The following is a 16398-nucleotide window of genomic DNA, read 5'->3' on the forward strand; positions in this document are numbered from 1 at the left end:
ATTTATCTACTTTTTGAGGTGAATTTGGGTTTTGGGGAACTAGCACTGGCTAATCATGTATTCTTCCAAGTACTTTGCTTATGGCATAAAAATTATCCTTCAGGGCTTAGATTTCAAAACTCAAAGTTTAAGGACTCAGTCTCTGCTTTTTTTCTGCAGCCCTCCCCTGAAGCAATTAATACCAGCAACTGAATGAGGAGGGACTAAGGAGTAGAAAGAATACAGGGAACTAGTAAAACCCCAAACAATCAAATAAACAAACCAGCTTCACATCTGTAAACATAGTAAAAAAGTATTCTGCCCTGTATAGTTTTACCAGGGGCTAAACGCAAATATTTATTTAAAGTGAAACCACAAAAACATATAAAAACATTTGCATGATAAAGAAATGTATTAAACAGAAAGAAAAAGAAGAAAAACAAATATATTTAATGTTAGAGCTTGATATGTATATGTATACATTGTGCTTTTATGTTTCATCAAATAAACAACAGACATGAGCATCTGGTTTATACATATAAAATATCATTTAACAGTTGGGCATTTGTTCTTAATTTGCTGAACTATAATCAAAAGACACAAATAAGCAAAACATGCTTAAAGAAATTACTTAAAGAGTGAAAAAATACATTCCAATTAATTCTCATTAATTTGGTTTTAGAGCAAAATTCCTTTTGGGGTAAAGTTAATTTTGTTTAGTTTCATCTAATACAACAGGGAGCTATTCCTTGAGAATAAATTGCCTGCTTTATAGGCATAATATACAAATGATACATAGCAGCCTTAACCCTTTCTCAACAGAACAAAATACCTCCGAACTCGAGCAGTTTATTCTAATGAAATTACACTCTTGAATCAACAACTATTTCAGTGAGATGTCTTAGAATTTAGAAAATTCTAGATGACAATTGAAGGAAAAAATCAAGTTATATGTTAATTCAAGTATGGGTGAATAGAATAGCTTGGGTTTTTTATTAATACTTACCAATGAATCCATTTTCAAAAACTCCGAAGAAATAAGAATTGAAATGACATTTGCTGGCTCTATAAAAAAAAAAGAGAAAAAATTAAATTCTCCTTTTGATTTGTACCTCAATCTCCTTAGAACAGGCTCCTTTTCACCTTACAAGAGGATGTGACTTCCACAAGGACAATTTAATATAAGCTTGCTATGGCTTACATACATGAAGAAAGACACTGCCTTGTTAAAACTCAGGGTGCAGAGAAAACGCATAATAAATTTGCCCTGGAATTAGATTCACATCAAGTAAGACTATAGCTAAAGATACGACACACGCAAACTTCTCCATAACTAAACTAGGGGAAAAGATAAGTAAAACTGAGAATACAGTTCATCACACAAAACCCACAGTGAGAAAAACTTTTAAATGATTAATGAGAGCATTTGCTATTAGTGAAGTTATTTCAAAAGTAATTCAAGGCTTATTATGAACAAATACTTAATTAAAAAGATTCTGAAAGGCAATACAAACTTTACCACTGTAGAAGTGCTCAAGTTACTTCCTGAAGGCAGAATGCGTGAGCTTTCAGAAGCATAACCAGGCAAAGGAGGATGCCAGCTGATGATGATTTTAGTAAACCTAAGTCATCACCCATGACGTATACTTAAGAAAGAGAAAAAACTGTGTTTTTTATTATTATAGTGCTAAAACAATCCTTCCAAATAAAGTACTATGCAGACAATGATTAAAATAAGTAATCTCAATCTTTCCTTAAATAACAATTCTGGATTAAAGGTTCTCAAATAGAAATTGTGAAGGGAGGAAGGAGTTGGTGAAAAAGTTCCTCAGGAAATTGTAATATACTCCATCCCACTTAAAACCCAGTGTTTGGATTATTCAAGATTTAATTAAGCATTTTGGTACTTTTCCTGGGTAGAATAAAGATCTCTTTTATAAATATTTACATTTGCAGCCACTGATTTAAGGTTAAAGATTACGGAGTAACTAGTTTGCTCCATTTCTTTTACCTTTACTACACTCATAAATACATGTTGGATCAAACAAGAGTTTTTTCTCTCTACATATTTTAATTTTTATTTTCCACATACATATCACATCTGGGTAGTCTGGAATCTCTGGATTCTGATTGGCTGAAAATTTTGATTTAGCAATCTTGTAATTTTAATTTAAAGATCACTCAAATTTACTAATGAAAACTTTTTCATTAATTCGGTCACTAAAATGTAATAAATTATAAACTTCCTCAGAAAACTTTTATTAGTAAATAAATCTATATGGACAGTATAAAAGTTTAGAAATATTTTGGTACTGCTGTAAATAGCAATTCTAGTGCAGAGAAAGACTTCATTAAACCGCAAGTGTGACATCCTATACAAGTCTATGCCCAGTGAAAGATATCTTAGTAATTATTCTTCCTATTATCTAGAACACTGGTTCTCAAACTCTCTATCTCAAGACTCCTTCACAATCTTAAAAACTGAGAATCCTAAAGAGGTTTTGTTCATGTGGGTTATATCTGTAAGTATTAAATGTATTAGAAATTAAAACAGAAAAAAATTTTTAAACTAATTCATTTAAAAAGAATAATACAATCATTACACATTAATACATTTTTATGAAAAATAACTGTATTTCCCAAAACGAAAAAAAATTTAGCAAGAAGAGTAACACTCTGACATTGTTTGCAAGTTTCTTCAAACTCTGACTTAATAGAAGACAGCTGGATTCTCACATCTGTTTCTACACTGAATTTGTGGGTATTCTTCCTTGATACTACATCAAAACTTGACAAACGGTAGTTTCTTAAAGGTTAACTGCAATGGAATCTGAAATTATATCAATGAACTTTTCCTATTCTATTACCTCAAAATCCACCTATTTATTTTGCACTTTAAATAGATCTTTAATCCATGCATGATTTTTTTTAACCTTATGCAGTGGCCATTTGGAAAAGATAGGTCACTTAGATATGCAGATCTTCCAAGTGTTGAAACATTCACTGTACGATATACAAAAAAAAAATCACATTTGTTAATATGATCACAAGTCTCATCAGAAAAGGCTTTAAATATTGAGAAGCTGTCAAGCACATGGAAGCAGACACAAGTTTCAAAGCTAATTCTCACTTGAAACCTTGAGTTTTATCGTTGGTGACAAATACTGTCAGTTGTTTCTCTTAAACTGACCAGCTCACTTAATTCATTTTCAGGAAAATATCTGTCAAATGCCTATGTCTGAACAACCGAAATGTGTCTGTCAGTCATTCTTTCAATTAAAAATGGTTTCCCACTTTTTTAAAAAAAGCAGGTTGTTTAACCTGCAGCTCGACTGCACAAGTGCTTTTCTTCAAGACGACCATCATACTTTGGTGTGCAGTAGAAGTGTACTTCCTGTGTCATCACAAAGAATATTAAAAAGATATGTACTCAAGGGTCAAGAGTTAATAAAATCAGTAATCTTCACTGCTTTATCAAGGACATTCTTAAGTGAAACTGGATTTTTTTCTCTTCTTTTTTTCCTTTTTAACTGTGAGCACACACTGTTAAAGAATACAGTGACCACTAGTACAGTTTGGTGCCCCTGCTCTGATGTGTGCTAAAGCTCCCATAGTGTTATCCTCCATTACTTCTGCACCATCTGTCAGAACAATGTCAACACACAGAAAAGACAAATAACATCTTGGTATTATTATGCAAATTGTCTTGGCCTCGTGGATCCTCTAAAAGGATCTCCAGGACTCAAGTGGTGCATGTATCACACACTGAGAACTGCTGATCTAGAGACTTGTCCATTTGCCATAAGTTCACTGTAATTTACTAAAAAAAGATGACCTATCAGTTTCCTAAGCTGAGCATAAATACTAACGTCCGAACAATTTTCCACATTTCATGTTTGGCCTGAAGCAACTACCAGGTGACACAGAAATTTCACTACAAAATAAGCAATAGATTGTCTTTTACCTAAAGTAGGCATCTCACAATCTTTATTCTCCTTAGTGTTCCTTTTAACATATTTTATCAACCAGTTGAAAATGTGAACGTCACAATGAACTGAAATGTCCACCTCTTCCCAGCGCTGGGCATCCATAGATAAATATTCAGCAAAGTACTTCATTTCTGATATCAAAAGATCTCGTGGGCAAATAAAATCTTCTTTCAGGTTTTTTGCTTCATCACATACATGGATCACCATGTTTGGCCTTCATAAAAAATGTTACACAGAAACGAAATTATTAGAGTTTCAGAAGAGGAGCCAAGAATATCGATATTTATTGGAAGTACGAGAACAAGAAGTTTTTGAAGGTTTTGACCACAAAATCAGTTTTATAGGGTTTGACATTCAGAATTTTTCATAATTGTCTTGCTAACCTGATTCTATCTTAGATTATCACTAATTTTAGTTAAGCTACTGATTTAATAAAACAAAAATATTTTTACTAAAGGACTCATAATTTACATGGCTTAAAATTTACTTTTCAAGTTATAAGTTAATTATAAGGTTTTAAAAAAAATACCAATTCACCCAAAAAAATTAAATAATACATTCTAATTCTTTTGAGGAACATAAAACAGCACTTTTACATGGTTATGGGTATGGGAAGGAGATAAAGATTAAATACTAAAATTTTCTTACTGTTAGTAAGTAGGAAAATAGCTTAAAAAGAACAAAAAAATTAGAATGGGTACTTTATTTTTAACAGCAAGAAAGTTTGTTTCTTGGCATTCATTAAATATAAATTAGTAAATGTGGCTAAAAGGATTCTTAAGACGACAATGTGCTTATTTACATATTTAAAAATAATTTAAGAAAAGTTTAGATCATGCATCAGAAAAATTGCTTCAAAAATTATATACGCCTTGAATTTACTCTCCCTTGACAGTTATATCACATCAAAAAGACACATCAGTGTGAGCCATAAGTGCTTTCATGTCATTACAAAAGGAACAGCATAAACAGGAAGAGATACACTATTCTACAATACGAATTTAATGTGTTTAATTGAACTTCATAAATTTCTAATACAAAAAAAATTATATTGGAATAAAATTGGGCTACCAGAAAAAGGATCCTTAATCAACGCTCTGTCAAAGTCAAAGGAATTAAATAACTTTGCAAACTGTTTTTCCAAAGAAATTATGGTCAAATATAAACAGATAATGGCTGGTATAAAGAAGCATAAAGTTTCTGTGGCTTTCTGGACCACAATATGAAATACTAGATAATTCCAGCTGGCTCCGTGGCCAAGGGGTTAAGATCGGGCACTCTACTTTGGCAGCCTGGGGTTTCGCCGGTTCAGATCCCAGGGGCGGACATGGGATCGCTTGCTTGCCAGGCCATGCTGATGCGGTGCCCCACATAGCAAAACCAGAGGCACTCACAACTAGAATATACAACTATGTACTAGGGGGGGAAGAAAAAGAAGAAAAAATAAATTAAAACGATTGCCAACAGATGTTAGCTCAGGTGCCAACCTTAAAAAAAAAAAACTTGGAAGCAGAGAGAAGTCTTGACTAGCACCAAGAACTGGCCCAAAGTTGCATAAATGAAATATTAGATAATTCCAGTAAAAAATATTATCTGATAAATTTTTGTGGCACACACAAAAATCTCAGTTAAAAATCTGCGTGAATAAACTAAAAATCACTGAACGATACACTTCAAAAGAGTGACTTTTTTTATGGTAGCAAAAATACACATAGGATAAAATCTGCATCTTAGCCATTTTTAAGTGTATAGTCCAGTGGCATTAAATATATTCACATTGTTGTACAATCATCACCATCATGCATCGTCAGAACTTTTTCAAAAGGGTAAATTTGATGGTAAATGAATTATATAGTAATAAAGCTGTTATAAAAAATACTATCAAAACTGGAAATACACAAAGGAACTTTCAGAGATGAAAATGGTCTATATCTTAATTTGGGTGATGGCAACATGATGCACCCATTTGTTAAAATTCATCAAAGTGAAAACTTAAAATATGTATATTTGTAAAATATACAAAATAATACAAGCTATCAAAACTTGCAATATATTGGAAGACATATTCTAATTTTTATATGTTTCTATAATGAGTAATTATATTCAAATAGGTCTAAGATACAAATCCAGTTTCTTGAATAAAGTTGGAGAACTAATGGCAGAGACTTTTCTTTGAGTTTTAAAATTTACTTTTCAAAGTTTTATGTTAATAGATGTTATTTCTAATATTTACAAATATGAAAATGAATTTTTAAAATGGAAAATTGTATTCCAATTTATAAATAACATGAATAAGCCATACGTTTAGCTATCAAGCAACTGTTTATCGTTCAACACACAAATTAAGCTGATTCCAACTGTTTCAGCAATTGTGTAGTGTGAAATTCCTAAATTATGGTAACTGATGTATACAATCACCAACCAAATATTTTATAATTTGAAGTTGATATTCATATTAAATCTTATCTAGCAAAGAACCAGCCTCCTACCCTTCAGATTCTTCAGTCTTTTCTCCACCATTACGAGTAGTACAATTTTCACTTTCTGAAGAACAATTCCTTGTGGAAGCTATACTATGTCTTCCTTAAATACAGAAACAAACACATACAAAAACAAAGGGGGGAGGTTAGCGTTTCTAGCTGAGAATTGATTTTTACTTACTGAATGGTTACACTGTAAATGCATGGTTTCCAGGCCTAGTTAAAGATGGTACTTTGTCAGGTGGAATTTCCCTTAATATTTCTACAGGTATATGGAAGAAACAGTACAAAAAAAGGATCACAAATTGCTAACATTACACTGAAGATTTAAAAATATTGATATGGTGTGAAGGGACGGGGGTCAAATGTTCAAAAACCAACAATATGGTTTTCTTTTCCTGGAGCCAATTTTTATATCAATACTCTGACTGCTGCTGCAGATTAAAGTAACTCACTACACTCCGAGGATTTCTAAAACCAGTTATTATTTTGAACATAATTGTGGAAAATCTCTCTTCTACCCTGCCACTGTGTCATTTCAAGCTATTGTTGACTGCAATAAAGGGCAGCTGTAAAAAAGATAACACGAGAGACAAGCAAGATTCTCCCAGTAAAAAGAGACTGAGCAAAAAGTATGGGTCAAATCCCTTTAAAATTTATGACATAACTATGCTTACAGACTGGAGTAGTAAATTTTGATATAGTAAAGAGCTTTTTTTGGTAACAGTGTTTGACCTGTATACTAATATTTAAATTTCTTTTCGAATATAGCAAAGTCAAATTTCTAAAATTCAGGAAGATACAAATACTAATAGATTTTTCTATTAACGTTTATATTAGCCTTTAAAAATAGAGAAAAGTTGATTGGAATGAATAATATCTTGCAGAATTATCACTAGGACAAACACTGCATTTTGTTTTAAAACCTTACCTGTTTTGGAAACTGCATCCTGACCAAGTAGAGTCTCCTGAAATTCTCCCTGTGTGTCAAGAAGCGAAGATTTGATATATGTGGCTAAAGTTTCAACAGGACTATCTCCAGCAGCCATTAGAGGACTATACTGGTTGTCAACAGGTGAGCTTCCACTGCTCTTCAGTTCATCAAACCTTTTTGCACACTGTAATCACATAAAAGGAAAGAAATGTAGGTCTGGGGTTTTTTAAGTTAGAAAATGAGAAGACATTTTCTTGCCTTCTATTTGAAGACACTTTTCTATAATCTTTTTTTTTTTTGCTGAGGAAGATTAGTCCTGAGCTAACATCTGTTGCCAGTCTTCCTCGTTTTTTGCTTGAGGAAGATTAGTCCTGAGCTAACATCTGTGCCAATCTTCCTCCACTTTATATGTGAGTCACTGCCACAGCATGGCTGATGAGTGGTGTAGGCGAAACTGGGCAACCAAAGCAGAGCCCACTGAGCTCAACCACTGCGCCACGGGGCCAGGCTCTATGATCACTTTGTATAAGTGATTATTAATCCATTGGGTAACATCTAGAAAATTAGCATGCATTTCACAAAAGCCTTGAACTTTGTTTTTTCTTTTCTAAAATTCTGGCTAGAATTTTTTTAATACACTTTAACCCAAGGGCATAACATATTTATGCTCTTGTAGAAAAATGAAAAATGCCTTTATCAACCATATTTCCCTGTGATCTGCATCTGTTATCAGATGACAATTTTAATAATTTAGTTAAAAATTTGGCTTTCATTTTTATATTAACTGAGTTTCCATAAGGAATAACACCAAATTCTAACCTTCAACGGAAAGCAAACCAGAGTATCTGATTTGTGACACCAGATTTTCCTCATTAAAATAAGGAAAGCTTTGTTCTAACAGTGAGGTTCACCTTGCACAAAACACTGCAGTAACACTTCATGGCCAAATATTCGGGCATAGTTTGCTCTAACGCAGTGTTTTCCCCTAACCCACTAGTTGGTCATGAAATCAATTTAGAACATCCATACTAGCAACTGAAAAAAAAATGGAATAAAATACATTAGAAAATATCAAGAGTGCATTAAGCATAGTAAGGCTAAGTACTCCTTCATGAAAACGTAATTTCTATGTGTGTACTAGGTCACAACATAAACTGCCTTCCTTACTGTGGGTCTTGGTCAAACAACACTGCTTATAGCATCCAGTTTTAAATCTCCATCAACATCAACGTGGATGGCAAATTCCATAGCAGACTAAGCAATCTGGGGGATGCAAAAGAAGAAAAATATATACTATGTATATATTAAATAAATAATGCATTGGGTATGGCATCATTCATTACACAAATATTTGTTAAGTACCCACTAGATATTAAGCATTATTTTCTTTTTTTTTGAGGAAAATTAGCCCTGAGCTAACATCTGCTGCCAATCCTCCTCTTTTTGCTGAGGAAGACTGGCCCCGAGCTAACATCCGTGCCCATCTTCCTCCACTTTATATGTGGGATGCCTTGCCAAGCGGTGCCATGTCCACACCCGGGATCCGAACTTGCAAACCCCAGGCCGCCGAAGGAGAACATGCGAACTTAATCGCTGCGCCACCGGGCCAGCCCCATGCACTATTTTCAATAAGGACTGTTTACACAGTTACTATTATTACAAAGAAATGCCTATTTAAGGCTTAGTCCTTTGAAAAGTGAAGTAACACTTTTTTAAAAAGGCATTTCAAAGAGATGTAAGTGTAGACTGAAACACCATATAATCAATATGCCCATCTCTTTAAACAAAATCTTAAAATTAAATAAAAATAATACGATAAATGAGAAACAGAGAATATGTTTTTTGTATGAGGACTGAAAAAAAGTAGTGACGAAAGTCTGGGCAAAGAAAGAAAAACAAATACTACAACATCATTAGAAAACTGTACAGGTTCACATGAACACGTATAGGATAAAGAATATGAATGGTTTAACTGAATCCATTTCTCCTACAAAATGAATTTACTTTTTGTAACACAGAGAAAGTGATAGGCAGGATTTTAAAACACAGATTCTTTTGCTATATTTTAGGCAAAGTTTACAGTTATACTGCAAACTGAATTTAGATTTATTTAGTGAAGTTTACAGTGAATTCCAATACTTAAAAAATAAGAAAATTATGAATTCTGAATATTTGAAATGAATATGATTGCTTAAACAAAAAAGCAAGTGAACTGTAAATAAATGTAAACTATATTGTTAAATATTCTTTTGTGTTTAAGCAAAAATTACAGGATATCTATATGCAAAAAAATGAGGGTGAACCCCTAGGTCACACCATATACAAAAATTAGCTCCAAACAGATCAAAGACTAAATATAAGAGCTAAAAGTATAAAACTCTTAGAAGAAAATGTAGGTATAAATCTTCATGACCTTGGATTAGGTGACGGTTTCTTAAGATAAGACACTAAAATCACAGGCAACAAAGAAAAATTAGATAAACTAGACTTCACTAAGGATTTAAAACTTTGTGCTTCAAAGGACACCATCAAGAAAATGAAAAGACAATCCATACAGTAAGAGAGTATACTTGCAAATCACACATCTGACAAGGGACTTCTATGTAGAACACATAAAGAACTCTTCCCACTCAGGAATAAAAAGATAAATAATCCAATTAAAAAATGGGCAAAGTATCTGAATAGACATTCCTCCTAAGAAGATCTATAAATGGCCAGTAAGCACATGAAAAGATGCTCAATATCTTTAGTCATCAGGAAAACGCAAACAAAATCATGAGTTATCACTTTACGCCCATTAAGATGGCTATAATAAAAAAGACAGATGATAAAAGTTTGAAAAGGATGTGGAGAAACTGGAACCCTCATACACTGCTGGTGGGAATGTAAAATGCTGCAGTTACTTTGGAAAAATTAGACACATTATTTCAGCTAAGTTAAACTAGAGTTAAACTAAGTTAAACTAAAAAAATATTAATTCATCCTTTCTCCACTTTCAAAATATCAACAGGTCATCTTCAAAATGGAAAAAAAAAATTATGATCCAGGAGCTTGAGAGAACATTTAAGAAACTTTAAAAAAACACAAGGTTTTATTGTCCACCAGATATTAAAACAATATTGAAAATGAGTCAATACTGAACAGTCAATAGGATTAGATAAAGAGATCAGTGGATTAGAATAGTAAGTCCAGAAACAGATCTGAAGGTGGAATTTCAAACCAGTAATAAAGAAGGAAATAGTCAATAAATGTGGAGACACTTAATTAGTTATTAGGAAAAAATTAAAACTAAAATAAACTCCAGGTGGAGTCAAGATTTAAATGTAACAAATGAAAGTAATCAGGAAAATGTAGGTGACTATGTATTATACATAACCCTCAGGTGAGAAGAATTTTCTAAACATGACAAAAAAGGCAGACATCAAAGTAAAAGATTCATAGATTTTTAACATAAATTTTTAAACATTTGTATATAAGGGACTATCAATAATAACTTAGGCTGAAAACAAACAGAAAAATAAGCTAGATCAAGGGTTAATATATTTAATACACAGAAAACTGTTATTAAACTAGTAACAAAACAACACATTCACAAATAGAAAAAGCATGGAACAGTAAAATATAAAACATTTAACATCTTCAGAATTTAGAGAAAGGTAAATTAAAACTTCACTGCGATATTTATTAAATTAAAAATATACATAAATGAGAATTTTGAGAAGATACACAAAAATAATACTTGATATGGAAAGTGCAAGGATCAAGCAACCAGCTATACTGACTGAGTCTAACATGGATGACGCTTCTAGTGGGGAACATGTAACAAAAGCCTTAAAGATGTGCATGCTCTACAAGCTCTGATCAAGCAGTTTTGCTTCTGAGATTAGCCCCTAAGGAAAGGAGAGTAAGATATTTCTAACAGTGGCATTTGTAGTAGTCAAAAGTTGGAAACAATGGCCTAAATCGGGGACTGGTTCAATAAATTAGGACAAAGCTCAAATAAAAGAATAGTATACTGCCATCAAATGTTGTAGAAGTCTATTAACTGACACAAAGATGTTTACAATACGCTAAGCGAAAAAGCAAGTAGCAAAACAGTACGTTTGTCATATGTCTACTTTAAGAATTTATATACGTACAGAAAAGAATCTGTAGGGATATATACAAGGTGTCAACAACTTACTCTGGTAGGGTCAGAATTATAATTCTGACTTTTTTTATGTTTGAGGAAGATTAGCCCTGAGCTAACATGTGCCACAAATCCTCATCTTTTTGCTGAGGAAGATTGGCCCAGAGCTGACATCTGTGCCCATCTTCCTTTACTTTATATGTAGGATGCCTGCCACAGCCTGGCTTGATAAGCAGTGCATAGGTCTGTGCCTAGGATCTGAACCTGTGAACCCCAGGCCACCAAAGTGGAGTGAGAACTTAACCACTAAGCCACCAGGCCTGCCCCTATAATTCTGATTTTTTGTTTGTTTCCTTTGTGCGTGTGTGTGCGTGTTCTTTAAGGACATGTTTTGTTTAGTAATAGAAAACTGTTTAAAAATGAACTCTATTTAAAAATAGTCTGATTCAGGGGCTGGCCCCATGGCTGAGTGGTTAAGTTCATGCACTCCACTTCGGCAGCCCAGGGTGGCCCTAGCACCGATCATCAAGCCATGCTGAGGTGGCGTCCCACACAGCAGAGCCAAAACCTACAACTAGAATATACAACTATGTACTGGGGGGCTTTGGGGAGGAGAAGAAGAAGAAGAAAAAAAAAGATGTCAACAGACGTTAGGTCAGGTGCCAAAAAAAAAACAGTCTGGTTCACATTTAGCTGTATTTTAGCTAAAAAAATAATTCCTCAATGGAGTGAATTTGAATACGCAGTGGTTATCAAATGATATGATGGAGTTACTATAAATTTTCTTAGGTTTGATCACGGTGCTGTGGTTATGTAATAATGTCCTTATTTTAAGGAGATGTATGCTACAGTCTATGGGTTAAAGTACCATGCGTCTGAGGCTTCCTTTTAAATGTCACAGAAAAAAATTACATAAAGAGATCAACTGAATTGATGAATCTATATAAAGCATATACGAATGCTAGACTATTCTTTCAACTTTTCTATCTGCTTGAAAACATTCACAATAAAAAGGTGGAGAAACAGTTGAATTCACAGGTTTGCCATGTTTTAAAACCTAACGTAAAAATCAAAAAGGTGAAAAAGTACAGGAGTGATAACATACGCTAAAAAAAAAGTTTGCTCATCATTTCACAAAGACTATAACATAACAGAGGGAAAGTAATCTTTGTGGGTACTGGTTTTCTCAGCTGTAAAAGAAGAGGGTGGAACCTGGTTCATTCACCGATTCCACAAGTATTTACTGATTTGGGGCAGGCAGTGGTAAACAAGCTTAAAACCCACTAGGGAAAATCACTAATGTTATTCCTACTTCGAGAACTCTGAGACGATTCACTCACTTTAGGATTCCTTTTAACAGCAAAAATTCTGAGGTCAGTGTTTCTCAAATTGGGGTTAAAGGATAAATTAACAGAAATCTAAAAGTTCCCTATAAGAGTTTTCAGATTTTAAGTTTTGATTCTGAGGATAACATTAATATAAATCATCTAGATCATCAGGATGACAGAATATTTTGGTGTCTATTTGCTTGTCTGTTTATAATTAAGTTGGTACCAAGAAATATTTTAATTGTCCAAGGCGAACTTTAAAAAAGGATGAAAGTAGGGAAGGGACTTGGTAAAGGAGAGATGCATTAGTGCTGAGGGAGGCAAGGAATGTCATGGTGCAATGTGAGGCTTTGTAGCCGGTTAAAGAGAGAAATGTGGAGAAAGAGTGAAGGCTTTGAAAGGCACATGGCAGTACAGGCTGAATGCAAAAAAACTCTGTGCCACAAGAGATTGCACACCATTTGTGTTATAATCAGGAATTTCAGCAAAACACTATTACTTATCAAATTTCAAAAGCATTATTAGTTTGAATTGTGTTGGTTTTCGTTTTCACTCATGTCTGTAACACGTAAATTTGGTTTATGGTCAAATAGGTGTGTTTACACTTAGTACTGTTAGTGCACATTTAATTTATACTAAAATAAAAATAATTTAAGTCAACATTGGGAGTTTTCAAGTTTTTTCTTTAAAAAAGGCTGTACGTTATTCAGGTTTGAGAAACATAGCACTAGGGATTTAATAACATAATTTGATTTACAAAAATTCTATCTATCCATAATTTTACAGGAATATTTCTATTGCTTAAATTAAGATATTATTAGTGAATTTTCAGCTATTGTAAACATGTAGGGTTGAATTTAAACATACCAGGTAGGTTAATATATTATATAATTTATATAGTTTTCATCTAGTCAAATCATATGTACATTCAGTATTTATACATGCATATGAATATGTAAACGCAAATATTTTTTTTCTCTGTTAGTAGATGTTCCTTTAAATTGATTACTTTTTCTGATTTTTCAGGAGATATCTGGGGGACTGTTATTTACCTCTTTGGGTGTTAATCCAGGCACAAGCCTTGCCACAGTTTCCCAGTTGATGGTCTCATGGATTCCGATTAATGGATAAAGGATCATGTCCAACACCATTTGGTTGTTATTGTTCAGGAAGTTGTTGTTTTCTGAATAGCCACGACTCATCTTTTGGAACTAGAGATAGAGAAGACAAATAGATTTATTTACATCTGAAATCCAAATGTTTTCAGAACATTATAAATCAATTATAATTCATTAAGAATTATCTGCTACTATGTAAAGGAAAAATAAAAGTGACCTAAAATGAACACAGAATATACATCTCAAATCTCTTCAAACATAATGGCATTTGAGTATTACAGATTGGTGGATGGATGGATAGGATGAACAGATGGATAAATATGTGATTAAAAAGTCTAATAAAATATTAATGGTAGAATCTAAGGGGTGGGTATATGGGTGTTCATTATAAAATTCTTTTGACTTTGTTATATGTTTAAGATTTTTCATAATAAGACGTTGGGGAAAAAATTGAATACAATTTATGTTCCTAAAAAAAATCCTTAAGTGTGCCTGATTTATATTTTGATTAGCAATTCATGGCTGGTGGAATTAAACTGTAAAAGAAAATAGCTGGTTAAAAAGAATTATAATTTTATTCTAAACCTAAGCAATATTTCTTTTATTTTCCTGTGCATGAACGTCCATGCTACAAACAACGAAGGCTGAACATACTTAATTTTTAACGATGCAATCAAATGAAATTTAAAACCAAGTTAACCTGACATTTTAGGATAAGCATAATCATTGTTATTGTGCCATGTGATCATTAGTTATAAATGGTGGGGAGGGTATATCAACAACTGTAATTAATATCAGTTTTATATGTTTGAAATAACTTTTTTTGAAGGTTCTCTTCTTCCTTGTCTTCAGAAGCAATGTGACAACTGGCCTGATAAGGTTTAATCCTTATCACACCCTGACACTCATATAAAAAGCCAAGGCACCGCCACCCACATACCGTACATACTCACTCCTGCAGAGGGGAGGCTTCTCTTGCTTCCTCACCGGGCTCCCCACCCATCTCTCCTCCCATCACATCCTCTAGTTCAATCCAGGAGCCCTTGAGTCACATGTCCACTGACCAAGGGTGTCCAAGATCTTCAGGTAATAGGATCACCACGAAAAAAGGCTCTAGGTGGCTTTCCAAATACATGTAGTTCAACAAACATTTAGTGAGTCCCAACTCTGTGCCAAGCATCAGGGATACAAAAATAAATATAGTATAGTCCCTGTCCTCAAGGAGTTTGAAGCTCAAATTACTACCAAATTTACTCCCATTCATCATAAAAATTTTTTAAGAAGCTAATGTTTAAGGTGAAACGTGTTATTCACCATAAACAAAAACCCTATTTGTTTAATACATTACACTTTTTAAGAACACACCTCATGTCCTCTCCCCCATTCCCACAATCTTGATTTAAATGTAATAAAACCACTCTAATTAATTAATTAAAGCCAAACAGAGGTCCACGATTGGCACCTGATTTTCTTTTTTCAAATAGAAAAAGGCTCTTGTGGACAGTGTTTTTTCCCCTAGGCTGCGCGAAGATGGGCAGCGAGGGGGGCTGGCAGGGCAGGTCAAAGGCCTTCGGCATAACAGGGTGGGAGAGGACACAGAGTCACCCCGCACCAGGGGTGAAGCCTGGCGCCAGGCTTCCCGACCACAGACGAGAACGGAGGCATTTGGCTTTCACCGTCAACGAGAGAGGAGAATCACTTCGGGCACCCGGGACGGAGACACAGAAGCCCCGCAAACCTTCGGCGCAGAGGCTCGCTGCGCGGCGCGTCCTCGGGGCAGCCCAGACCTCCGTGGTCTCCTCGCCTCCGCCGCAGGGGCAGAAACGCGGGGCACAGACCGGGCGGCGGGCGGACAAAGGCGCCAGGCAGGGGGGCGAAGCTGGAGGAGCGGGGCAGCGACGCGGGGCGCGGCCGGGCCGGCTGATGCGGGGGCTCCCTCAGGTGGTGAGCCGGCGGAACGCGCCGAGGGACCTGGAGCGGGCCGGGCGGCAGGCACGCGCGGCGCGGGGACGCTCGGAGGCGTTTGGGCGAGCCGAACCCGGCCCGGCCCGCGGGAGAAGGCCGCGACGGGAACGCGCTGGGTGCCGGCGGCACCGCCCCCCGCCGCCCGGCCCGCCCCACGGCCGGCACCCGCGCCCCCTCGGCGTCTCGCTCACCTCCACAGGGCCGCAGCGGGCCTCGCGGCGCCTCCGTCACCTGCGGCGGCCCGCACCGCCCGCGCTCGCGCCATGAACTCCCGCGAGCCGGCCGGCAACCCTGGCCGCGGCACCCTCACACGCAACCCCACCCGCTCTCGGGCGGCGGCAGAGGGACCGGCGCCGGGGGGGCGGGGCAGCGGCCCTGCCAACCGCGGGCCAGCGCCACAGCGGCGGAGCCAATGAGCGACGAGCTCCTGCGGGGAGACAGGGAACCGGCCGAACGTTGCCTTCCCTTTGCCTTCC

General features: G+C 35.7%; 1 protein-coding gene across 16 annotated transcripts in view; it reads right to left on the reverse strand.

Moving 5' to 3' along the window:
* Positions 1-16285, reverse strand: part of SANBR (SANT and BTB domain regulator of CSR) — a 54372-nt gene extending 38087 nt beyond the window's left edge. For 2 of the 16 annotated variants that reach the window (XM_008526006.2, XM_070572621.1), the window contains exons 1-6: positions 16114-16261; positions 13892-14050; positions 7380-7566; positions 6458-6551; positions 3944-4182; positions 986-1044 (exon numbers count right to left, since the gene is read on the reverse strand). In XM_008526006.2, the coding sequence (XP_008524228.1) occupies positions 986-1044; positions 3944-4182; positions 6458-6551; positions 7380-7566; positions 13892-14041 (729 nt within the window). In that variant the 5' untranslated portion in view covers positions 14042-14050; positions 16114-16261. Of the gene's footprint in view, positions 1-985; positions 1045-3943; positions 4183-6457; positions 6552-6629; positions 6706-7379; positions 7567-13891; positions 14051-15633; positions 16060-16113 lie in introns of those variants that run through there. The other 14 variants (XM_070572632.1, XM_070572628.1, XM_070572633.1 and 11 more) reach the window with 10 other exon arrangements.
* Between the last annotated feature and the right edge of the window lie 113 nt (positions 16286-16398).

Source organism: Equus przewalskii, chromosome 14 (genome assembly GCF_037783145.1).
Source record: "Equus przewalskii isolate Varuska chromosome 14, EquPr2, whole genome shotgun sequence".
NCBI lineage: Eukaryota > Metazoa > Chordata > Mammalia > Perissodactyla > Equidae > Equus > Equus przewalskii.